Genomic DNA, 21,693 nt, shown 5'->3' on the forward strand with positions numbered 1-21,693 from the left:
ATATCATTGATTAAATTTGCGCATATTGCGCAAGTGAAACTTTACAACGAAAGGGTTATTTGTTCCAGTCATTTGAGTTTAAAAAATATTTTGATAGTAGTTGTGCATGAACTTCAGTTCGTCCACGACCATTCTACAAAGTTTCGAGTCTATAGGTAAAATGGTCGGACATTTACCTTTTCTCCTAAACTGAGGTGTTACCTAATTGCACCTCCGAAATTGTCAATGGCGCAAAAGCTTTCCTGAATAGGTATGGCCTTGAACCCAGCTCTAACTGCTTTCTTTGGGTCACCAATGATCTAGGTGATGAGGCGTGTGTTTTTGCATACTACACAAATACGACTATGGCTGCACCATTGGAACCCCTTTCATGACCGTGCCTAAACATGGCAAAATACGGTATAAAGGTTAGTTTGATTTTACGTTGGAACGTTCTTTTATGCGGAGTTCCATTCTACGTTTTCAAATCCCCCCCCCCCCCCCCCCAATGTTCTACAACATGTTTTGGCTCTGTTGATCTGTGATCAACCCTTTTTGCATTTTGTGTGCTATGCTGTTTCTACTGATGCAGGTGTCGATCGCAAGAGCGGTAGAAAACGGGAGTTTTTGCGGCAATTTTGAGGGGTTCCATGACAGCAAGCGCTGTATTTTAGCAAAAGCCTTGGTGGATTGCTTTGGCACTTTAGAATATTTTGCCTACATACTTGGCGTACTTCGAGTAAAATGTTGGATTGATACAGGCATTGGTTCAGATGTCACGCAATGTTCCAGAAAACGTTTGTAAACCCGTCTTAGGTTTGTTCACTTGTGTCCAATAAAGTTGTGACTTCGCATGTCTACAGACAAAAGAACAATACAAACACTGCCAAAGTTTCATTTCCGTTGAAGCAATGGTGTAAATTTGCTAGTCATGCAAACACATGAGAGAAAACAATAACAAGTCGCGTAAGGCGAAAATACAATATTTAGTCAAGTAGCTGTCGAACTCACAGAATGAAACTGAACGCAATGCAACGCAGCAAGACCGTATACTCGTGGTCCACCGCTCACGGCATTGGCAGTGAAATTGACAAGAAGAGCGGGGTAGTGGTTACGCTATGCTGCATAGCACGCTTTTCTGTACCTCTCTTCGTTTTAACTTTCTGAGCGTGTTTTTAATCCAAACATATCATATCTATATATTTTTGGAATCAGGAACCGACAAGGAATAAGATGAAAGTGTTTTTAAATTGATTTCGAAAAAAAAATTTTGATAATAATTTTTATATATTTAATTTTCAGAGCTTGTTTTTAATCCGAATATAACATATTTATATGTTTTTGGAATCAGCAAATGATGGAGAATAAGATAAACGTAAATTTGGATCGTTTTATAAATTTTTATTTTTTTTTACAATTTTCAGATTTTTAATGACCAAAGTCATTAATTAATTTTTAAGCCACCAAGCTGAAATGCAATACCAAACCCCGGGCTTCGTCGAAGAGTACTTGACCAAAATTTCAACCAATTTGGTTGAAAAATGAGGGCGTGACAGTGCCGCCTCAACTTTCACGAAAAGCCGGATATGACGTCATCAAAGACATTTATCAAAAAAATGAAAAAAACGTTCGGGGATTTCATACCCAGGAACTCTCAAGTCAAATTTCATAAAGATCGGTCCAGTAGTTTCGTCTGAATCGCTCTACACACACACACACGCACACACACACACACACACACACACACACACACACACACACACACACGCACATACACCACGACCCTCGTTTCGATTCCCCCTCGATGTTAAAATATTTAGTCAAAACTTGACTAAATATAAAAACGATCACGCTCATTCGCACTGACAGTGGTTTTCGATGCAAACATGCTGCGGTCACGCTTGGCTGGGCATCGCTACGACACAGTAATCGTCCTTAATATCAAGGCCTAGCAAATTCGCGTCAATGCATATACGCAAATGAAACCTTGGCAGTGTCTGTATCCATCATTTGTTTGTAGACATGCGAAGTCATGATTTTTGGGACACCCGTGTACAATCCTGTGACAAGTCTATAAAAAAAACCACAAATATGTACATATGCACGTAGGCAAGCACATTAGCACGCACGTACGTATATACACAGGCACATTCCAAGCTTACCTGTATTTCCCATCCAGACGGTTGTCCTTCTGATAACTGCTGCAGCCGGACACAGCCACCTCTAAAGTACCTTTCTTGATCTCACATATGTCCTCCAAGATAGACCCACCGCCGAGTTGACCTGCAACACACACACACACACACACACACACACACACACACACACACACACACACACACACACACACGTACACACACACACACACACACAAATGAAGGCAGAATTGTACCATAAAATAGAGTACAGAACAGCAGGACGTCAGCTTGAAGAAAAGGAACTCTACTTGTGGCATAGCTGCATAAACGTTGCAAAGATACTCCTCTCTAACCCCCGCCCCCCGGACCCCACCCCCCAGATATTCAATTTTGGCGGTTCAAGAACGAAAAATAAACAAGTCGCGTAAGGCGAAATTACTACATTTAGTCAACAGGGCCGGACTACCGGGGGGTTATGGGGGTTGCGCAACCCCCCCCTAGCCTAAACATGTACCTTACTTATTTAATTTTTTTTTTATTATTGCTTATTTTATGCCGTTTTATGCAAGGAGCGACCATTTTCTTATCTCAGAATATGACCTACCCGTCAGCTTCAGGGGGCTTCGCCCCCTGACCCCCACAACGAGGGGGGGGGGGGGGGGGGGTGGGTTCTAGGGTTTCCGGACCCCCCCCAGCCAAAAATAAAAATATTGAATGAGGTATGCATTTCTTTATTTTACATTGAGTTTCAATTTTTGGGGTATTAATCAGTGACAAAATCTGCTGCCTGAAACTGGTAATGATCATCCTCAGAATGCACCAGATTGCACCATTTTGCATCCTTTTTTTCAAAATTTTCCGGGGGGGCATGCCCCCGGACCCCCCTAGCAAGCTAGGCGCTTCGCGCCGTCGACTCGGCGCTTCGCGCCTTCACACCCATATCTTCACAATATACTTTTGAAAAAAACCAGTTATAAAATGAACTGATCCGCCCCTGCCGCCAGGGGGGACATCCCCCTGGGCCACCACTGGCAACCCCCCCCCTCCTCTTCGCCTAGTCCGGCCCTGGTCAAGCTGTGGAACTCACAGAATGAAACTGAACGTAGTCCGCCGCTAGTGCAAAAGGCAGTGAAAGTGACGAGCCTGTTTGGCGCGGTAGCGGTTGCGCTGTGCTTCATAGCACGCTTTACTGTACCTCTCTTCGTTTGAACTTTCTGAGCGTGTTTTTAATCCAAACATATCATATCTATATGTTTTTGGAATCAGGAACCGACAAGGAATAAGATGAAATAGTTTTTAAAACGATTTCGGAAATTTAATTTTAATCCTAATTTTTATATTTTTAATTTTCAGAGCTTGTTTTTAATCCGAATATAACATATTTATATGTTTTTGGAATCAGAACATGATGAAGAATAAAATAAAAGTAATTTTGGATCGTTTTATAAAAAAATAATTTTAATTACAATTTTCAGATTTTTAATGACCAAAGTCATTAATTAATTTGTAAGCCTCCATGCTGAAATGCAATACCGAAGTCCGGCCTTTGTCGAAGATTGCTTGGCCAAAATTTCAATCAATTTGATTGAAAATTGAGGGTGTGACAGTGCCGCCTCAACTTTTACAAAAAGCCGGATATGACGTCATAAAAGACATTTATCGAAAAAACGAAAAAACCGTTTGGGGATATCATACCCAGGAACTCTCATGTAAAATTTCATAAAGATCGGTCCAGTAGTTTACTCTGAATCGCTCTACACACATACGCACAGACACAGACACAGACACACACACGCACACACACACACTCACATTCATACACACACACAGACACACACACACACACACACACACACACACACACACACACACACACACAACCATACACCACGACCCTCGTCTCGATTCCCCCTCTATGTTAAAACATTTAGTCAAAACTTGACTAAATGTAAAAAACAAGGGTGGTACTTAATTTTTTATTGGAACGTATAATTTATGACAAGACTGTTTGCTGTTAAAGTACGAGAGAAATTAAAGTTTTACGCCCTCATGGCATGTTCCCGGGTTTTAATCCGACTTTAGATGAGATACACAAGTGTATGCGTGTTTAGATGGTATCAGCCATCTGCACTTCTGGCAGAATCTGGTGACACGAGGATTGGAGATGGATACCGTATCTGGGTCTGCACATAAAGTTGACCCGTGTCCGTCCCGGCCCGGATTAGACCAGCGACCTTTCGACCACAAGTCCAGTGCTCTACCACCTGAGTTCCCCTAAGTTTAATTACGTCGACCCAGTAGTATTTTAAGTAGACAGACAAACACTTCTGATACAGGAAATGAATTTATCTCAAACTTGTCGACGAAATTCGCTCGCAAGATGCTGGCGAGGCAACGATTAATAATCATTGCAAACGAGTCACGTTTTGAAAATGTAGATCATTATCTAACATACGACGCTGTAGAGTACTCGCAAATGAAACAGTAACAGCTATTGTGTTTTCAGCGTAGCATTAGGGTTCGATATTTTGACGAGACAAGTATAATGCCGACGAGTCGCATTATACTTGTTCGAGTCTAAATATCGGACCCTATTGCTACGCTGAAAATACAATAGCGATTATATAGCTGTTATGACCTTGATTTGTTGTTCCAAACTTACAAAATGACAGTTTTTGCGTCGATGCGTTGATCTCAGGTTTTGATAGCAGACAAACTTCTTACGCGCATCATGTTCGCGCAGACATGCACACCGCTACACGCTTTCTGACTTTGGAAGAAAAACTGACTCCAAGTGCATTCGATTTCACAACACAGTTGTTGAAACAGCTTTTTAAGTTGTCAGTGTATGCTGTTGTCGATAGAAACATCGCCGTGGTACAGATGGGTAAACCGGAACCATGCGTCTTTGTTATCGACAATATGCTTTTGGATATTGAGAAAAATGGCCGACTTCCGTAGCATTATGCTTTGATGATCGGAAGAGACCATCCAATCACAGCCCCCGAATTCCCCCACGTGTTCATCAGAATAGCTATATTAACTTTTTTAACACGAGGTGGCTGGTTAGCTGGCGGGTGCCTTGAGATAAATAGAGAATACTACATGGCTTGCTGTGTCGTACCAGATTTACACGAGTTGTTTTTTAAAATATTGAACTGCGAGCGAAAGCGAGCTGTTCACTATTTGAAAAAGCAACGAGTGTAAATCTGGTACGACACAGCAAGCCATGTAGTATTCTGTTTATCCTACATACTGTACTTACGTGTATTTTACTGAAAATGTCCTGCAGTCGAGGCAGCTAAATTGAAGACGCTTGTTTTGGAACCTCGATCTCTTCTAAAGCCTCGTGCAATCTATTACGTCAAAGCAAAGAAACGTCACTCTGAAAGTGTGGTGTGACGTGTTAGTTCTAAAAAATCATCGAGGGTAATTAGCGAGCGCAATTTTTTTTCTATAATGACGTTTGTCTCGGTGACTTTGGCATCATAAGCAGTGGAAAAACAGGTCCCTGCCAGACTTGCTTGACATGACCTCATTTACATGATATACACACGTGTGATTTGAACGATTATTATCTCACGGGTGTCTCTCTCACGTATGTAGGATAAAGGTTCTTTTGCCGGGTACAGAGTGCGGGGGGGGGGGGGGGGGGAGTATCTGGTTTTAGGAAGCTTGCTAAACCAGAGCCTCCCCCTTCAGATCCAGCCCTGCAAAATGCAGTAAACTAGTTCACTGTATATAAATAACGTTCCATTCAGACTGATTGGGCCTACACTGGCCACTGCGAACTACGATAAAAGGGGTAAGAGAGGCTGCAGTACCGTTCTTAGAACGTTTCTGGTCCTCTTTCAGTGCTTCACGGTATTGCGCTCGATCTGAAAAAATGAAATAAGCATTACAAATCTGTCAAAATAAATACATTCTTTCAGCCAGCCCTATCAGTGTAACCCATGACAATTTGTGAACTTTTATAACAAAGTAATAAGCATCAGCTATATTGAACCGATTATACAGATTTGGTATCGCGTTTCTACCACACATGTGGACATTACTATATTTATAACTATGTAAAACAAGATTCATACACAACTAACAGTAATGAGCGTTGAACGAAAATTAATTTTGATTTAGTTTTGCGATTGTTTTAGACTTTTTGTTTCGAGCGAAATTATTTCAACGCATTATGATCAACGCATTGTGAATTTTCACAATAAATTATGTTTACAACCGAGTTTGAATATGTGTATGTTTGCTGAGATTGAACTGTAATACTAGGAGTTTGTTCTCCTTGTCGTTTCTTGTGTAATTTTTCCATGCAATTTTCCGAAAAAGTAAAGCAGTATTTGATATTTTGGAATTACATGTACTAATTTATTTATTAGTATTCACATCTCTGTGTGTTCGAATTGCGAAGTTTTTTCTTGCGTTCCTTCGCTTATTCGTCGATTCTTTCACAATTGGCCGTTGGTATTTGTATATGTACAGCACTCTATGTCGTAGTTTTAACAGTGACAGATTGTAAGACTATTGACGTCAGCCTAAACACACATTCAAGCAGTATGTAAGAAATGTTAAGTCCTTTGTACTGGAAACTTGCATTCTCCCAGTAAGGTAATACATTGTACTACGTTGCAAGCCCCTGGAGCAATTTTTTGATTAGTGCTTTTGTGAACAAGAAACAATTAACAAGTGGCTCTATCCCATCTCCCCCCCTTTCCCTTATCCCATCTTCCCCATTTCCCCGTCGCGATATAACCTTGAATGGTGGAAAACGACGTTAAACACCAAATAAAGAAAGAATAAAGATCAATCAAACAATAGATTAACTCTGTTTTGCGATCCACTTGCTGTAGCACCACCTGAAACAAAGGGCAAGTACACTGGTCATACCTGGTCCATTCCTGATGTTCATTTTTCTTTCATGCAATTTACTTAAATGTTCACGTATTTGTGTGTTCCAAGCGCGCGCACGCGTGTACATGTTATGGTGTGCCCCCCCCCCCCCCCCCCCCAATGATTGTACAGCGCTCTGAGATAGGTTTAACCCTGGATATACGCTCTTTATAATTATTGTGCATTTTAAAGGCCCAGTCTGCCTCAAATGGTTTACAGAACGAGAATGATCTTCTCACACAAAAAAAGCAGTTCTAACTGTACGGAACACACTTACAATTACATTTAACAGCATTAAATGACACAGTTCGTTTGAATGGCTATTTAGCTTGCGTAAACCACACACCAGATTTCGTGGTTTATTTTACCCTTGAGCCATCGTGGACCCGTGGCACACACTTTCCTTTTTTTTTCGTTCATCGTCAGTTTGTGATTTCAATGCGCCTTGCTGTATCTGCAATAGCACGTAACTGTGTACCTCTGGATTTATAAATGCAACAAACGACTGCAAGTCACACGAACTTATCCTTATCGGCGGTGGTTAGCTTCAAAGACACAAGCGATATGCAGAAAGTTTGTCTGCTTTCCTTGGAGAAACACGATCATTGCGTGACTTGCTTCCGGCCTCCCTTTTTTAAAACTTTCAAAACCTCGAGTTGTACTGATTTCGTCTTGATGAAAAAAGAAATCTTTTATGATTTAAGAATGTTTGTGTTACAAGCTGTCAATTTATTATTTTAAAAGTTAGTTCTAGTTCCAAAACGAAGCGTCCGATTGTGGTACAGACAACCCGGCTGGCCACACAAAAATAAATTCTTTGAAAAATGCTCGCTCTTTACGGAGGGCACCTAGGATGTTCTCAAGCGGTGAGTGTTTAAACGAAAGGGTGTTTGTACTGTGTGTAAAAGCCTGACAGTGTCTGTGACCAGAAACGGATGGTTTACGGGAGGCTGTGTGTGCCTTTACAGGCTGCCATACTCGTAGCGTTCATTAATTAATTCATATTGTTTACATGTGCTAATAATGTTATAAAACTGTACCTAAGGGGATATAATAACGATTGGCTGTAGCTTTTCGAACACAGAAAAAATTATTTCAGTATTGCAAAGTGGTGTTGATAGTGTCGAATGTAAACAGAACAGTCTCAAACGCCATCTTTGGTTTACGAAACGTCACGAAGTGACGTCAACGGTCTAAAAATAGCCCAAGTCCTGGAGAACTGTTGCTAAACAATGCAATAATCCCCTTTTATCCCCCGAAATCGGCGTATGGCTGCCTGAATGGCGGGGTAAAAAAACGGTCATACACGTAAAAATCCACTCGTGCTAAAAACATGAGTGAACGTGGGAGTCTAAGCCCATGAACGGAGAAAAAGAAGAGAGAAAAGAATTAATTATTTCTCGTAATTGGTAAAGACTTCAAACCTAAAACTTTGCAGGAAGCTTAATTTATACATCCCCGCAACGATGGGAAACGCCCTGGAAGTAATTAAACTAATTAAATAGGACTATGTCAGCCTTTAAGCTCACGTAAGTGAAGCCTATGTGTTCGTAAATTTTGTCTGACTGTGCGTTCGTATGTTCGGATTTTGTGGAAATTTTAACATTTGACTGAATAGCAAGATATTAATTTTACCTTGTTATTTTTCAAAATTTGAATAAATGTACAAAAGGACGTGCACAACGTACTGCCATTTCCATGCTCAAGATGAATTAAAATCACGTAAAGTCTACAGTTGACTGGCCCTTGTAAAATGTCATCGAGGTACTCCCATTACTACCGATTTTACCTCAGTGAAACAGAATTGAGATGTGTACTTTCGTTTTCTTTTGAATGTAATTCGATATCATTGCTTGTAAGTTTCTGTCTGTATCCTGCATGAAAACGTATCCAAAATAACGATTTATTTGACAACCTTGTTTCCATAGATTCTTCTGTGTGTGTGTGTGTGTGTGTGTGTGTGTGTGTGTGTGTGTGTGTGTGTGTGTGTGTGTGTGTGTGTGTGTGTGTGTGTGTGTGAGTGTGTACGTTTGTGTGTGTGTGTGTGTGTGTATGTGTGTGTGTGTGTGTGTTTGTGTGTGCATACGTGCGCGTGTGTGGGTGTGTGTGTGTTAACGAAAAAAATCGGGATGGTTCATTCGAAGAGGTACATTTTTTTAATGTCTTTATGTGTGTGTGTGTGTGTGTGTGTGTGTGTGTGTGTGTGTGTGTGTGTGTGTGTGTGTGTGTGTGTGTGTGTTAACGAAAACAATCGGGATGGTTCATTCGAAGAGGTAAATTGTGCTCCTAAGATTTAGAAGACTTTTTCTTACCTCCTGTCTGTTTACTTGATGTCAAGTGCACCACTGTTTTCTCACCACGTTCTTCTCCTAGGACAAAAATGAAGGAACATTTTAGATTTGTGTTATAAACAGGGTATTGTTCGATATCCCGCAACAATAAAAGAAAACTCTGCTACTTATTATCATATTCATTACTTCTAATTTGTAAGATGAAGAATAAATTTAAAAAAACTGAGCAAAAACATTATTGCACCCATTTTCGTACTTCGACTAAAACATTCATTCTTGTGTCATTTCATTCCAAATGTATATGCCATTAAAGGCCTTTTACTTGGCTATCTCGCACACTTTTTGGATCAAAGATTTCTGTTATAGATATCACGTGACCGCCGCCGAAGTAAGGGTACCCCCAAAATCGACCTGAATAGGCTTAACTTGGCAACCTTTGCATACGCGGAGAAAGCCAAATTAAGTATCTAACCAGAACAGGTTGTATTGAGTTGCTATCTTGCGTATCGCTTGTGTTGTGTCATTTCTACTGATGCAGGTTTGGAGCGCATGAGCAGCAGAAGACGAGAGGTTTTTGCGTCCATTTTGAGGGTTACCATGACAAAGAGCGCTTTTTTCAGCAATGCCTGAATGGATTGCTTCGAAACTTTCAGGATCTCAAGTTTGGCTTTCTTCTCGAATGTAAAGGTTGCCAAGTTAAGCCTATTCTGAATTTTTCTCGATTTTGAAAGTGGTACCTGACGTTTTTGTCAGGTCAATTTTGGGGGTACGCTTACATCGGCGGCGGTCACGAATCTTTGATCCAAAAAGTGTGGCAGATAGCCAAGTAAAGGGCCTTTATTGGCAAATATAGTTTGAATGAAATTACACGAAAATGAATGTTTTAGTTGGGGTACGAAAATGGGTGCAATAATATGTTTGCTCAGTTTACATTCTCACCAAGTCGTAACTATAGTGCGAACTTGTAAGTAACAAGAAAAGCAATCTTTCATGTGACTCACCTTCGTCAAACGTAACATGAATCAGACTCATATTATCTTCTTCTCTATCCGCACTGACATTGGTTAAAAAAAAAAAAAAAACCCCACAGTTTTAAAGAGATAAGCTTCAAAAACGTTTTACCCAAACTTGACCCGACCTGTGAACTTGAAACTTGAGGCAGGTCAAACAGGATTGGATTTTCTTCGGAGGACCTAAAAGGATGGAGATCGTATGTAAAGTTTCAAAGCTTTTGCTTCCAAATGTTGAAGAAAGTAACATATATATTTCTTTTTTGACCCGCACGTGAGCCCACTGTAAACTGTAAACTTGACCAGGGTCAACCAGAGTTGGTTATTTAAGAGGTTATCAAATTCAAGAAGTGTGCGAAATGTCAAAGCTTAGCTTCAAAACCGTTCAAGCATTTTCCATATGTTGACCTGGACAGAACTTCGTTGTGACACTGACATTTGACGAAGTCAACCTGATTTGCATCTTGTCTGGAGGTTGTCAAACCATCGAAGAATTTTACATTCCAAAGCTCTGGCTTTTCGCAGAACAGGAGCATAACTAGTATCTCAATAGGCGACTTGCCCTATCGGCCAGCGCCGCGAAGTCGCGCGATAAATCTGCAATACCTTGCGTGGTCTTGCGAGATCTGCCTCAAACTGCGGGCATGTTTTGATAGCTCTGAGAGAGGTTGCGTTTCAGTGCAGACACTTCGCCTTAAAAATGGTGAATTTGCACTGTGCATCAGTGGGCTGCACCAATGTTAGCCGCAAGAATAATCCTAAAGTTCGTTCAAAGTACCCAAGCATGGCCCGTACACAAAGGAAAGGCGATCGAGTTTTTTTAACACAAGCCAGAGAACACCAGCGCTTGTGAAGCGATGGCTGAATTATCTTCGACGTCAAAATGACGTGCCATCCCGGTACTCCATTGTCTGTTCATTAACTTTATCAGCTTCGGTTTCTTGTATCCTGAATATAGAGGATACTACTGACGTCCAAAAGAAACGCGAAAAACAGTGTCTAGTGTCATTTATTGCCTAATAAAAATATCGTACAAAAATTCAAATTTCATTATTAATGTCGAATTGTTGGTAGAGTAGAACACTGACTTATGGTCCATAACACAGTAAGGTTGCAGAGACGATGCGTTATTAGCGCTTAACAAAACAGTCAATAGCGTGTGTGGCCCCCATTAGCATCGATGACGGCCTGGCATCGGCGGTGCATTAAGCGGACCAACGTGTTGCTGGCTTGCCTGGGAATGTTGGTCCAGGCCTGCCGGACGGCCCGATCAAGATCAGCGACAGTTGTGGGCCTTGGGACCACCCTGTTGAGCTGTGTCTGGAGCAAGTCCCAAAATTGCTCAATAGGGTTCATGTCAGGAGATAACGCTGGCCAAGGCATCACCTGGATGCCTCAGCGGTGCAGGAGATCCTGAGTGGCCCTGGCGGTGTGGGAGCGCGCGTTGTCGTGCTGGAAAACCCAGTTTCCATGGGCTCGAAAAAAGGGCAGCACATGAGGGTGCAGCACCTGGTCCATATAGCGCTGCGCTGTTACGCCGTTGCCGGGTCCAGGACCCAGGCCTTGGAAGATGACGGGACCTAGCACCTGGTTGTAGCCGATGGCGCCCCACAACATGAGGCTGGGCCTACCCCAGGCGTTGTTCTCCCCGACACAGTTGTCAGCATAGCGGTAACCACTTCTTCTCCACACCCGAACACGCCCGTCGACTTGGTCAATGCAGAAACGGCTTTCATCGCTGAAAAGCACGTTCTGCCAGCGAACATTGTTCCAATTGATGTGGCCTTGCGCCCAATGCAGGCGTGCCTGTCTATGGCGCACGGTGAGGACGGGTCCCCTGGCTGGACGGCAGTTCCTCAGCCCCCTGAAGCGCAGTCGCCGGCTGGCCGTTTGCCTAGAAATGGGTGCCTGGTGTGTCCCTGAAACAGTTCTGGTTGTTTCTCCAGCTGTTGTGAAGGGATGTGCAACATGGCTGCGGAAAATGTGCCGATCTTGCCTTGGCGTCGTCACTCGGGGTCTGCCGCTTCGCTCGGCATCAGCAGTAGAGCCAGTTATCTTAAACCGCTGCAGGAGACGATAAATGGTGGATATGTGACATTGGAAAGTCGCAGCCACGGCTTCCGGCGTGTCCCCAGCCTCCAGACGTCCAGTGGCTCTCTCGCGTTCAGCAGAAGTGAGTCTTGGCATGGTGATTGCGTCGAATAAGGGACAGATGAAACCTGTAACTTTGTGCCATTTTTATCCTCCAGTGACAGTGAACACCACTCACTGATCAGCTTTTGTGCTTTTCTTGCACGTGCAGCTGAACTGCACAAGAAAAATGTCTCAGCTAACTCGGGCTTTACGTGGATTGCAAGTGCGCTGATGCGGTAAAATTCACAATACACCTTCCTCAGACATCGGTCTTGATATACTGGCTGCCAAAAATAACGCAACTTTTGTTAATCCAGAAAATTTTTTTTTGTAAAATAAACTCAGAAGCAAAAGAAACGCAAATGCTGCAGTGAAGATGGGTTACACATGAATTTTAATGTTGAATTAATTATTTCGGGTTAACAATAACAAGGAAACGAATTGACCGATACAAAAACCATACGGAAAAGTGTATTGGGATGAGAGCATGACGTGCCATGTTCCACTGAACACTGTTTGAAGACTGTTGAAAGTCAATAGCGTGTTGCTCCTCCCTGGGCGTTGATGACTGTGGCGCACCTCCGGTACATGGAGAGGACGAGGTGATTAATTTGCTGCTGAGGGACCTGAGCCCAAACCTGGGTCACGGCAGCACGCAGTTCTGCTGCTGTGCGGGGTCTCCGGGCAAGGGCATTAATCCTTCTTTGCATGATGTCCCAAAAGTGTTCGATTGGGTTGAGATCCGGAGATCGAGCAGGTTGAGGCAGAATGTTCACGCTGTTGTGACGCAACCTGTCCTGGGTAGCACGTGCAGTATGGGGACGGGCATTGTCTTGCTGGAACAGGCAGTTCCGGTACCTCTGGACAAATGGAACCACATAGAGACGCAGGACTTGATTGATGTAGCGGTCTGCATTGACACCATTCCCACGACCTTGGCCGACTTTCTGGAAGACGACAGGTTCTACTCGCTAATTGACACCAATGGCGCCCCATATCATGACGTTGGCACCTCCCCATCGATCATGCTGCAGGATGTTATTGTTAACAAACCGCTGTCCAGGTCTTCGCCAGATCCGGACACGCCCATCGCCAGGTTCCAGGCAAAAGCGCTTCTCGTCCGAAAAAAGAACCCCCTGCCAGTCCCGATGGCGCCAGTGGGCATGCTAGACGATCCAGGCGATGCTGAGCTGTCAAGACAGAACGTCGAGCAGGACGCCGATTTACCAGGTTCTGCCAACCAAGGCGTCGGCGTAGAGTTCTGGCACTGACGGGTTGTCCATGCACCTCAAATGTGTTACGGGCTCTGTTGGCGGCAGTTTCGAATGTATCTCGCTGGTGTTGATGGACAAGATGGCGATCTTGTCGGGCTGTTGTTACCCGGGGTCTGCCACGTCCTGGTAAGTCGCAGATACTGTTAGTGGCATGGAAACGTTGCTGCAGGCGATAAACCGTGGTGACATTTACTCCAAATTAATGCCCTAGCAACTTGCTGAACTGATTGTCTGGCATCAAGTCTCCCGATCGCCTGTTGGCGCTGATCTGGTGATAGTCTCGGCATCGCGCCTGTGTCGCAGAAATGAATGTTGTAACAGTTTTGTGAGTACGGTACAGCTTGCCTGGACACTCTGAACACGAAAAGCTGCTTTTCCACATTGTGCATGTGCTGAAAGTGGTCCCCATAACGGTTTGGGATCCCCGTCAACAAGACCTCACGTGTGACCCAGATAACGGCAAACACGGTTCTGACAAGATGAGACCGCTAAAACAACACGTGCAGAACATGCTAGTATCATTATTTTCTTTTTATTTCAAGTCCATAAAGGTTTAATTAACGCATCCATTTATTTGCGTTTCTTTTGCCTCCGAGTATAAATAATATTTTTCGCGTTTCTACATGGCTTGCTGTATCGTACCAGATTTACACGAGTTGTTTTTACATTTAGTCAAGTTTTGACTAAATGTTTTAACATAGAGGGGGAATCGAGACGAGGGTCGTGGTGTATGTGTGTGTGTGTGTGTGTGTGTGTGTGTGTGTGTGTGTGTGTGTGTGTGTGTGTGTGTGTGTGTGTGTGTGTGTGTGTGTGTGTGTGTGTGTTCGTGTTTGTAGAGCGATTCAGAGTAAACTACTGGACCTATCTTTATGAAATTTTACATGCAAGTTCCTGGGTATGATATCCCCAGAGGTTTTTTTCATTTTTTGGATAAATGTCTTTGACGACGTCATATCCGGCTTTTTGTAAAAGTTGAGGCGGCACTGTCACACCCTCATTTTTCAATCAAATTGATTGAAATTTTGGCCAAGCAATCTTCGACGAAGGCCGGACTTTGGTATTGCATTTAAGCTTGGAGGCTTAAAAATTAATTAATGACTAAGGTCATTGAAAATCTGAAAATTGTAATTATAATTATTTTGTTTGTAAAACGATCCAAAATTACGTTTATCTTATTTTTCATCATTTTCTGATACCAAAAACATATAAATATGTTATATTTGGATTAAAAACAAGCTCTAAAAATTAAAGATATGAAAATTATGATTAAAATAAAATTTCCGAAATCGATTTAAAAATAATTTCATTTTATTCCTTGTCAGTTCCTGATTCTAAAAACATATAGATATGATATGTTTGGATTAAAAACAAGCTCAGAAATTTAAAAAGAATAGAGATACAGAAAAGCGTGCTGTGCAGCACAGCGAAACCACTACCGCGCTAAACAGGCTCGTCACTTTCACTGCCTTTTGCACCAGCGGCGGACTACGGTCATTGTGAAAAAATGCAGTGAGTTCAGTTTCATTCTGTGAGTTCCATAGCTTGACTAAATGTAGTAATTTCGCCTTACGCGACTTGTTTTTTAATATTGAACTGCGAGCGAAAGCGAGCTGTTCACTATTTGAAAAAGCAACGCGTGTAAATCTGGTACGACACAGCAAGCCATGTAGTGTTCTGTTTATTCTACATACTGTACTTACGTGTATTTTACTGAAAATGTCCTGCAGTCGAGGCAGCTAACTTGAAGACGCTTCTTTTGGAACCTCGATCTCTTCTAAAGCCTCGTGCATTCTATTACGTCAAAGTAAAGAAACGTCACTCTGAAAGTGTGGCGTGACGTGTTAGTTCTAAAAATTCATCGAGGGTAATTAGCGAGTGCAATTTTGATTTTTGGCTCACGTAAGTGTAGCCTATGCGTTCGTAACTTTGTCTGTCTGTGCGTGCGTGTGTGTGTGCGTGTGTGTGTTTGTGCGTGTGTATGTCTGTGGTAGAAACTCTAACATTTGAAGACGTCACATTACATTGACGTCACATTATGACGTAAGAGGGTTAGACGTCACGCGAAGGAAGTACTGAAAGTCTCGGTCATTATTATTTTGAGCGGGCCGAAACTAGTGTACATGCAGACAGACAGATCTAGATCTAGTGTCTCGCTTTCTTGCACAGTTTCACCTATTCTCTTTCTGTGTGTGTGTGTGTGTGTGTGTGTGTGTGTGTGTGTGTGTGTGTGTGTGCGTGTGTTTGTGTGCGTGTGTGTGTGTGTGTGTGTGTGTGTGTGTGACGGAGTGATTGAGTTTGTGTTACTGTTTGTCGATTTCTTACGTGAGCCTTGATGGCTTCGCCTCTTGTTATAATGACGTTTGTCTTGGTGACTTTGGCATAATAAGTAGTGGAAAAACAGGTCCCCGTCAGACTTGCTTGACATGACCTCATTTAAATGATATACACACGTGTGATTTGAACGATTATTATCTCACGAGTGTCTCTCTCACGTATGTAGGATAAATTGTATTTTTCTTTCTTTGAGGTATTTTTGCAACTTTGGTACTTGCAATCTTCGGTAGCCAGTGTTTAGATCAGTGATTGTAGTGTATGGAAGGAACGATAACTCTTGAGAGCAAAAAATGTGCCCGCAGGGAATTAGTGAACCTTATCTTCGCACCGGAGAGCTATCCAAGCCGGGTTGGCGATTGACTTCGGATATTGTTTGCATGTTACCACATACATGTATAAGAACAAAACTCAGAAAATGTGAAGGCGATGCGTTTAGGAGTTTTTGTATGTCTCATTACCCTCTCAACCGGCTTCAAAAATCGCCTTTAATGGCTTCTGAGAGGAATAACACCTACACCGTACAGCATATGCCATAGCGTCATTAAATTGTTAGACAAGGTAGGTGAATACTCTACATCTAAGTTTGATTGTTCTTCCCATGTTTTTCGATTTTAACAAAGGAACATTACTTTTGTGAATTACATTTTTGGGGTATGTGTTTTGTCTGTTTCACTGCATAGACAGTTCCTGTAAAATCAGTGTGTTTACTGAATATGGCAAGGGAATACATTACCTTACTTGTTTTATAACCGGTTTTAACATAAACGTCATCATGCCTCAAAGATCTGTAAACAAACGCATTCTTCGAGTTTGTGTACCAAGCATTTCTGTGTCCAATCACCTACATTTTCCTTGGCATTGGTATTTATGCATGCATTTGTACACAAGATGGGAGAGGGGCGGGGGGGGGGGGGGGGGGGGGGGGGGGGGGGGGGGGGTCCACAACATACAAACATATGCGCAGCTTTATAAAAGGGTGGTACCTGTTGATTTGAAAATTAAATATGTATACGTCATTGTATACGTGCACTCACCAATGTAAACAGCCCAATGTCTGTACAGTCCTCTGTCTATTGATATCAGGTCTCCTCGATTAAGAGGCTCCATCGAGTGGCTCTGTCCCATCTTCCCCCTTCCCTTCGTCGCGATATAACCTTGAATGGTTGAAAACGACGTTAAACACCAAATAAAGAAAGAAAAATCGTATATCTGCAGAAAATCGCATAACGTCTGAAAAAAAGGATGAAATAAACGTTTCTGGGGTGAGCGGGAGGTGCTGGATATAATTATAAGTGACGTTTTGTAAGTAAGATTCTAATTATAATAATAACAATAATTATGTAACATTCATATATCGCTTCTCTTCAGCTCGAAGCGCTTTACAGGTTCAATCAAAACACAACACGATATATACAATTAGTCTCCCATAAAAAGGAAAATACTCATGAAAGACCACACATACATGCATGCATAATAATACTAAGAATCAAATAAAATTGTTTAACAGTGCATCACTGTATGCACAGTCAAAACACGCGAACAAACACATACAACAGACTGATACTCACAACAGACATATATGCACGAACTTGAGTGCTCACACAAACACACACACACACGCACACGCAAACACACACATACACACACACACCCACACACGCACACACACACACACACACAAACACACCCATCGCGCACGCACGCATGCACACCAGGTTAACTGCTCATAGATACTTATGTTTATGACAGAGCTAATCAACGAAATGTTGGTTGAAAAGGTGTCTTCATGTTGGTTTTGAAAGAGGGGAGCGACTTGCTGTTTTTGACACTGTAGGGCAGTTCATTCCAGATGATGGGACCAAAGTGAGAACAACTGCGGGAACCATGTTGCTTTCGTTTAAACCGGACAATTTTAAAGCGCCGAGTGTCAGGAGACGAGCGTAGTGTGCGAGACAGTAATTACACCAGTATGAGTTGGGAGAGGTAGAGAGGGGCGTAATTTGTAATATGTTTAAAACAGAGACAGCAGATTTTGTACTTGATCCGTTGAACCACAGGCAGCCAGTGCAAACAGAACAGCAGCGGTGTGCAGTGTTGTGTACGACGTGCTATGCAAACAAGACGAGCTGCAAAGTTCTGGAGAGTTTGTAGGGGTTGAATCATTGAAACTGGGACACCAGAAAGGAGGGAATTACAATAATCTGTTCTTGAGAGGATGCAGGATGTCACCAGAACTGTTGTTGTTTCTTCCCGTAAACCATCACAGATACTGTCAGGCTTTTACACACAGTACAAACACCCTTCCATTTGAACGCTCACCGAACGGGAACATCCTAGGTGCCCTCCGTAAAGAGCGAGCAATTTTCAAAGAATTTATTTTTGCGTGGTTTATCTTACGCCTGAGCCATTGTAAACCCGTGTGATCCAGTTTCCCCTTTTGGCTCACGTAAGTGTAGCCTATGCGATGCTAACTTTTGTCTGTCTGTGCGTGCGTGCGTGCGTGTGTGCGTGCGTGTGTGATAGAAACTTTAACATTTGACTGAACACCGAAATACTAATTTTACCGGGTTATTATCCAAGCAACAGCTTCAAAGTATTGAAGCAATGATCAACATTTCGTCGGCACGTATGTAGATAAAGTGTGTATCCAAAGAAAACGGGTGGTGGTGGGTTTTGGGGGGGTAAAAACAGGTGACTGGTTTGTGTTGTGTGTGGTATGTAGACCAGGTCAGGGGTCAAGGTTAGGTCAGATCGCGTGAAGCATTGTGGTATAGATTCACTTCTCAGTTCTAACCGAGCTGCATTCGCCGATTCGGGGAAGACGATTTCACATTGTTCGGTTTCGTAGCGGCTCCAGAAAAAATAGATAAAGAAGATACCAAAGGAGATTTCCTACAGGTTGATCTGCACAGCGTGTTTTCAGTGTCTGCGCGAGGAAGCGTTGTCGAAAGGGCAGTGTCGATCTCAGTGGCAGTCGTGTCCCCGTAAGTAGGCTACAGACAGACAGCCAGATCTAGATCTAGCGTCTCCCACTCTTGCACTGTGTCTATGCTTACTGTGAGGGCCCCAAAGGGGGGGGGGGGGGGCGGGTATCATCACGATCACGGGAAGGGAAATTTTAGCTTTCACGATCACAGTTACCTTGATTTTTTCACGGATCACGGGCAAAATGTACGTTGAAAATAAAATGCTTTGCAATAATGCCAATCACGATCACGAAAACAAATGACGATCACGATCACGAGACTTGATTTTTTTGTCATCACGGATCACGGGCAAAGTCCCTTCACGAACACAGAAATGGAAATTTCGGCAATCACGGTCACAGAAAGGTCAAAAAACGCCAATCACGATCACGATTTTAAACCCTTTGGGGCCCTCTACTGAGTGTGTGGGTGTGTATGTGTGTGTGTGTGTGTGTGTGTGTGTGTGTGTATGTGTGACGGAGTGATTGAGTTTGTGTTACTGTTTGTCGATTTCTTACGGGAGCCTTGAAGGCTTCGCCTCTTGTTCACAATGTAGTCGTCAGTTAGTAATTTGATGTGAGCTTAACTGCAATAGCACGTTATTATGTACCTCTCAATATGCACGAAACAAACAGCTGTGGTTCACAAGAACTCCAGCGAAGGCTTTGACTGTTCAGAGGAACTGGCGATGCCTCTAAACCGTCGTCTGCTAAGAAAACCACGACCTTGCGTGATCCTGCTTCCGGGCTTTTCTTTTTTCAAACTTTCAAAACTTCGAATTGTACTGATCTTGTCTTGATGAAAAAATAATTCCTTTATGATTTAGGAATGTTTCAATCAATCAATCAATGACGCTTATATCGCGCATATTCCGTGGGTACAGTTCTAGGCGCTCTGCAGTGATGCCGTGTGAGATGAAATTTTATACGGCCAGTAGATTGCAGCCATTTCGGCGCATATTTACCTTTCACGGCCTATTATTCCAAGTCACACAGGTATAGGTAGACAATTATTAACTGTGCCTAAGCAATTTTGCCAGGAAAGACCCTTTTGTCAATCGTGGGATCTTTAACGTGCACACCCAATGTAGTGTACACGGGGGGAGGGTTCGGACACCGAAGAGAGTCTGCACACAAAGTTGACTCTGAAATAAATTTCCGCCGAACCTGGGATCGAACTCACGCTGACAGCGGCCAACTGAATACAAATCCAGCGCGCTACCAACTGAGCTATATCCCCGCTGTAACAAGCTGTCAATTTATTAACGTTGTAGACGGATGCTTGAATATTTTTTTATTAAAAGCCCCACAATGATGTGCTTGGCAAATTTAAAAAAAAACTAAATAAAATTAAAAAAAAGCTGTCAATAATATTTATTATTTAGATTTTAAAGGCAGAGTAAGCCTCCCGTAAACCATCACAGATACGGTCAGGCTTTTACACACAGTACAAACACCATTTCATTTAAACACTCACCAAATTGAGAACATCCTAGGTGCCCTCCGTAAAGAGCGAACAATTTTCAAAGAATTTATTTTTGCGTGGTTTATCTTACCCCTGAGCCATCGTGAACCCGTGTGATCCAGTTTTCCCTTTTCACAATGCAGTCGTCATAGTTAGTCATTTGAATGTGACTCGACGTGAGCTTATCTACAATAGCACGTTTTTTTATGCACGAAACAACGGCTGTGGTTCACAAGAACTCTAGCGATGGCTTTTGACTGTTGAGAGGAACGGCGATTTGCACTGATAAACCGGCCGTCGTCTGCTACGACCCTTGCGTGACCCTGCTTCCGGGCTTTTCTTTTTTTTAAACTTTCACAACTTCGAATTGTTCTGATCTTGTCTTGATGAAAAACGAATTCTTTTATGATTAAAGAATGTTTGTGTAACAAGCTGTCAATTTATTATTTAGATTTTAAAAGTTAGGTCTAGCGCGAAAACGAGGCGCCGTTGTTGTTAACGGAACAAGTCTACGAAAATAAATTCTTTGAAAATGTCTCACGCTCGACAGAAAGCAGCCAGGATGTTCCCGTTCGGTGAGCGTTCAAATGGAAGTATGCTTGTACTGTATTTAGACGCTCGGGGAGCTCTGTGATGGTTTACGGGAGGCTTACTGTGCCTTTAAAAGTTAGGTCTAGCGCCAAGGCAAAACGCACCACGGTCCGATTGTCTCTGAGCAATCGGCGCAAAATTAATTCTTCAAAAATTGCTTGCTCTTTACGTAGGGCACCTAGGATGTTCCCGTTTGGTGAGCGTTCTGTGTGTAAAAGCCTGACAGTATCTGTGATGGTTTACGGGAAGAAACAACAACAATTCAAGTGACATCGTGCATCCTCTTAAGGTAGTTCACTGGACCCGTTAAATATAATTTGGTTTCTCCCAAAAGTTGGTTATTTTTTAAGTTCGATCTGTCTCCTATGCATTCAGCATAAAAAAATATAGGGTAGTGGGTTCGTTTCGGAGCTATGAGTCTCGGAAGACAGTGCCCGTTTTGAATTTTGGACCGAAAAATCGAAAAATGGGTATGTTTTGAAAACGGCCAATTATTACACAAACATCTGCATAGGAATAGTCATTTAAAAAATATCACCCAAAGCAGCAATGGGCAGGTAACGAAGTGCACTGGTAAACGAAAATGTTGCGCATACTCAAACTTTGTGACGTCACGT

At 42.6% G+C, this 21,693-nt stretch overlaps 1 protein-coding gene across 2 annotated transcripts in view; it reads right to left on the reverse strand.

Moving 5' to 3' along the window:
* LOC138978861 (phospholipase A and acyltransferase 4-like) overlaps positions 1-21,693 on the reverse strand; it is a 69,603-nt gene that overhangs the window by 35,837 nt on the left and 12,073 nt on the right. For both annotated transcript variants that reach the window (XM_070351669.1, XM_070351670.1), the window contains 4 exons: positions 17,090-17,209; positions 9,326-9,382; positions 5,942-5,995; positions 2,142-2,262 (listed from right to left, as the gene is read on the reverse strand). In XM_070351669.1, coding sequence (XP_070207770.1) covers positions 2,142-2,262; positions 5,942-5,995; positions 9,326-9,382; positions 17,090-17,180 — 323 coding nt within the window. In that variant the 5' untranslated portion in view covers positions 17,181-17,209. The remainder of the gene's footprint in view (positions 1-2,141; positions 2,263-5,941; positions 5,996-9,325; positions 9,383-17,089; positions 17,210-21,693) is intronic.

The sequence above is a fragment of the Littorina saxatilis genome, linkage group LG10 (genome assembly GCF_037325665.1).
Source record: "Littorina saxatilis isolate snail1 linkage group LG10, US_GU_Lsax_2.0, whole genome shotgun sequence".
Classification (NCBI taxonomy): Eukaryota; Metazoa; Mollusca; class Gastropoda; order Littorinimorpha; family Littorinidae; genus Littorina; species Littorina saxatilis.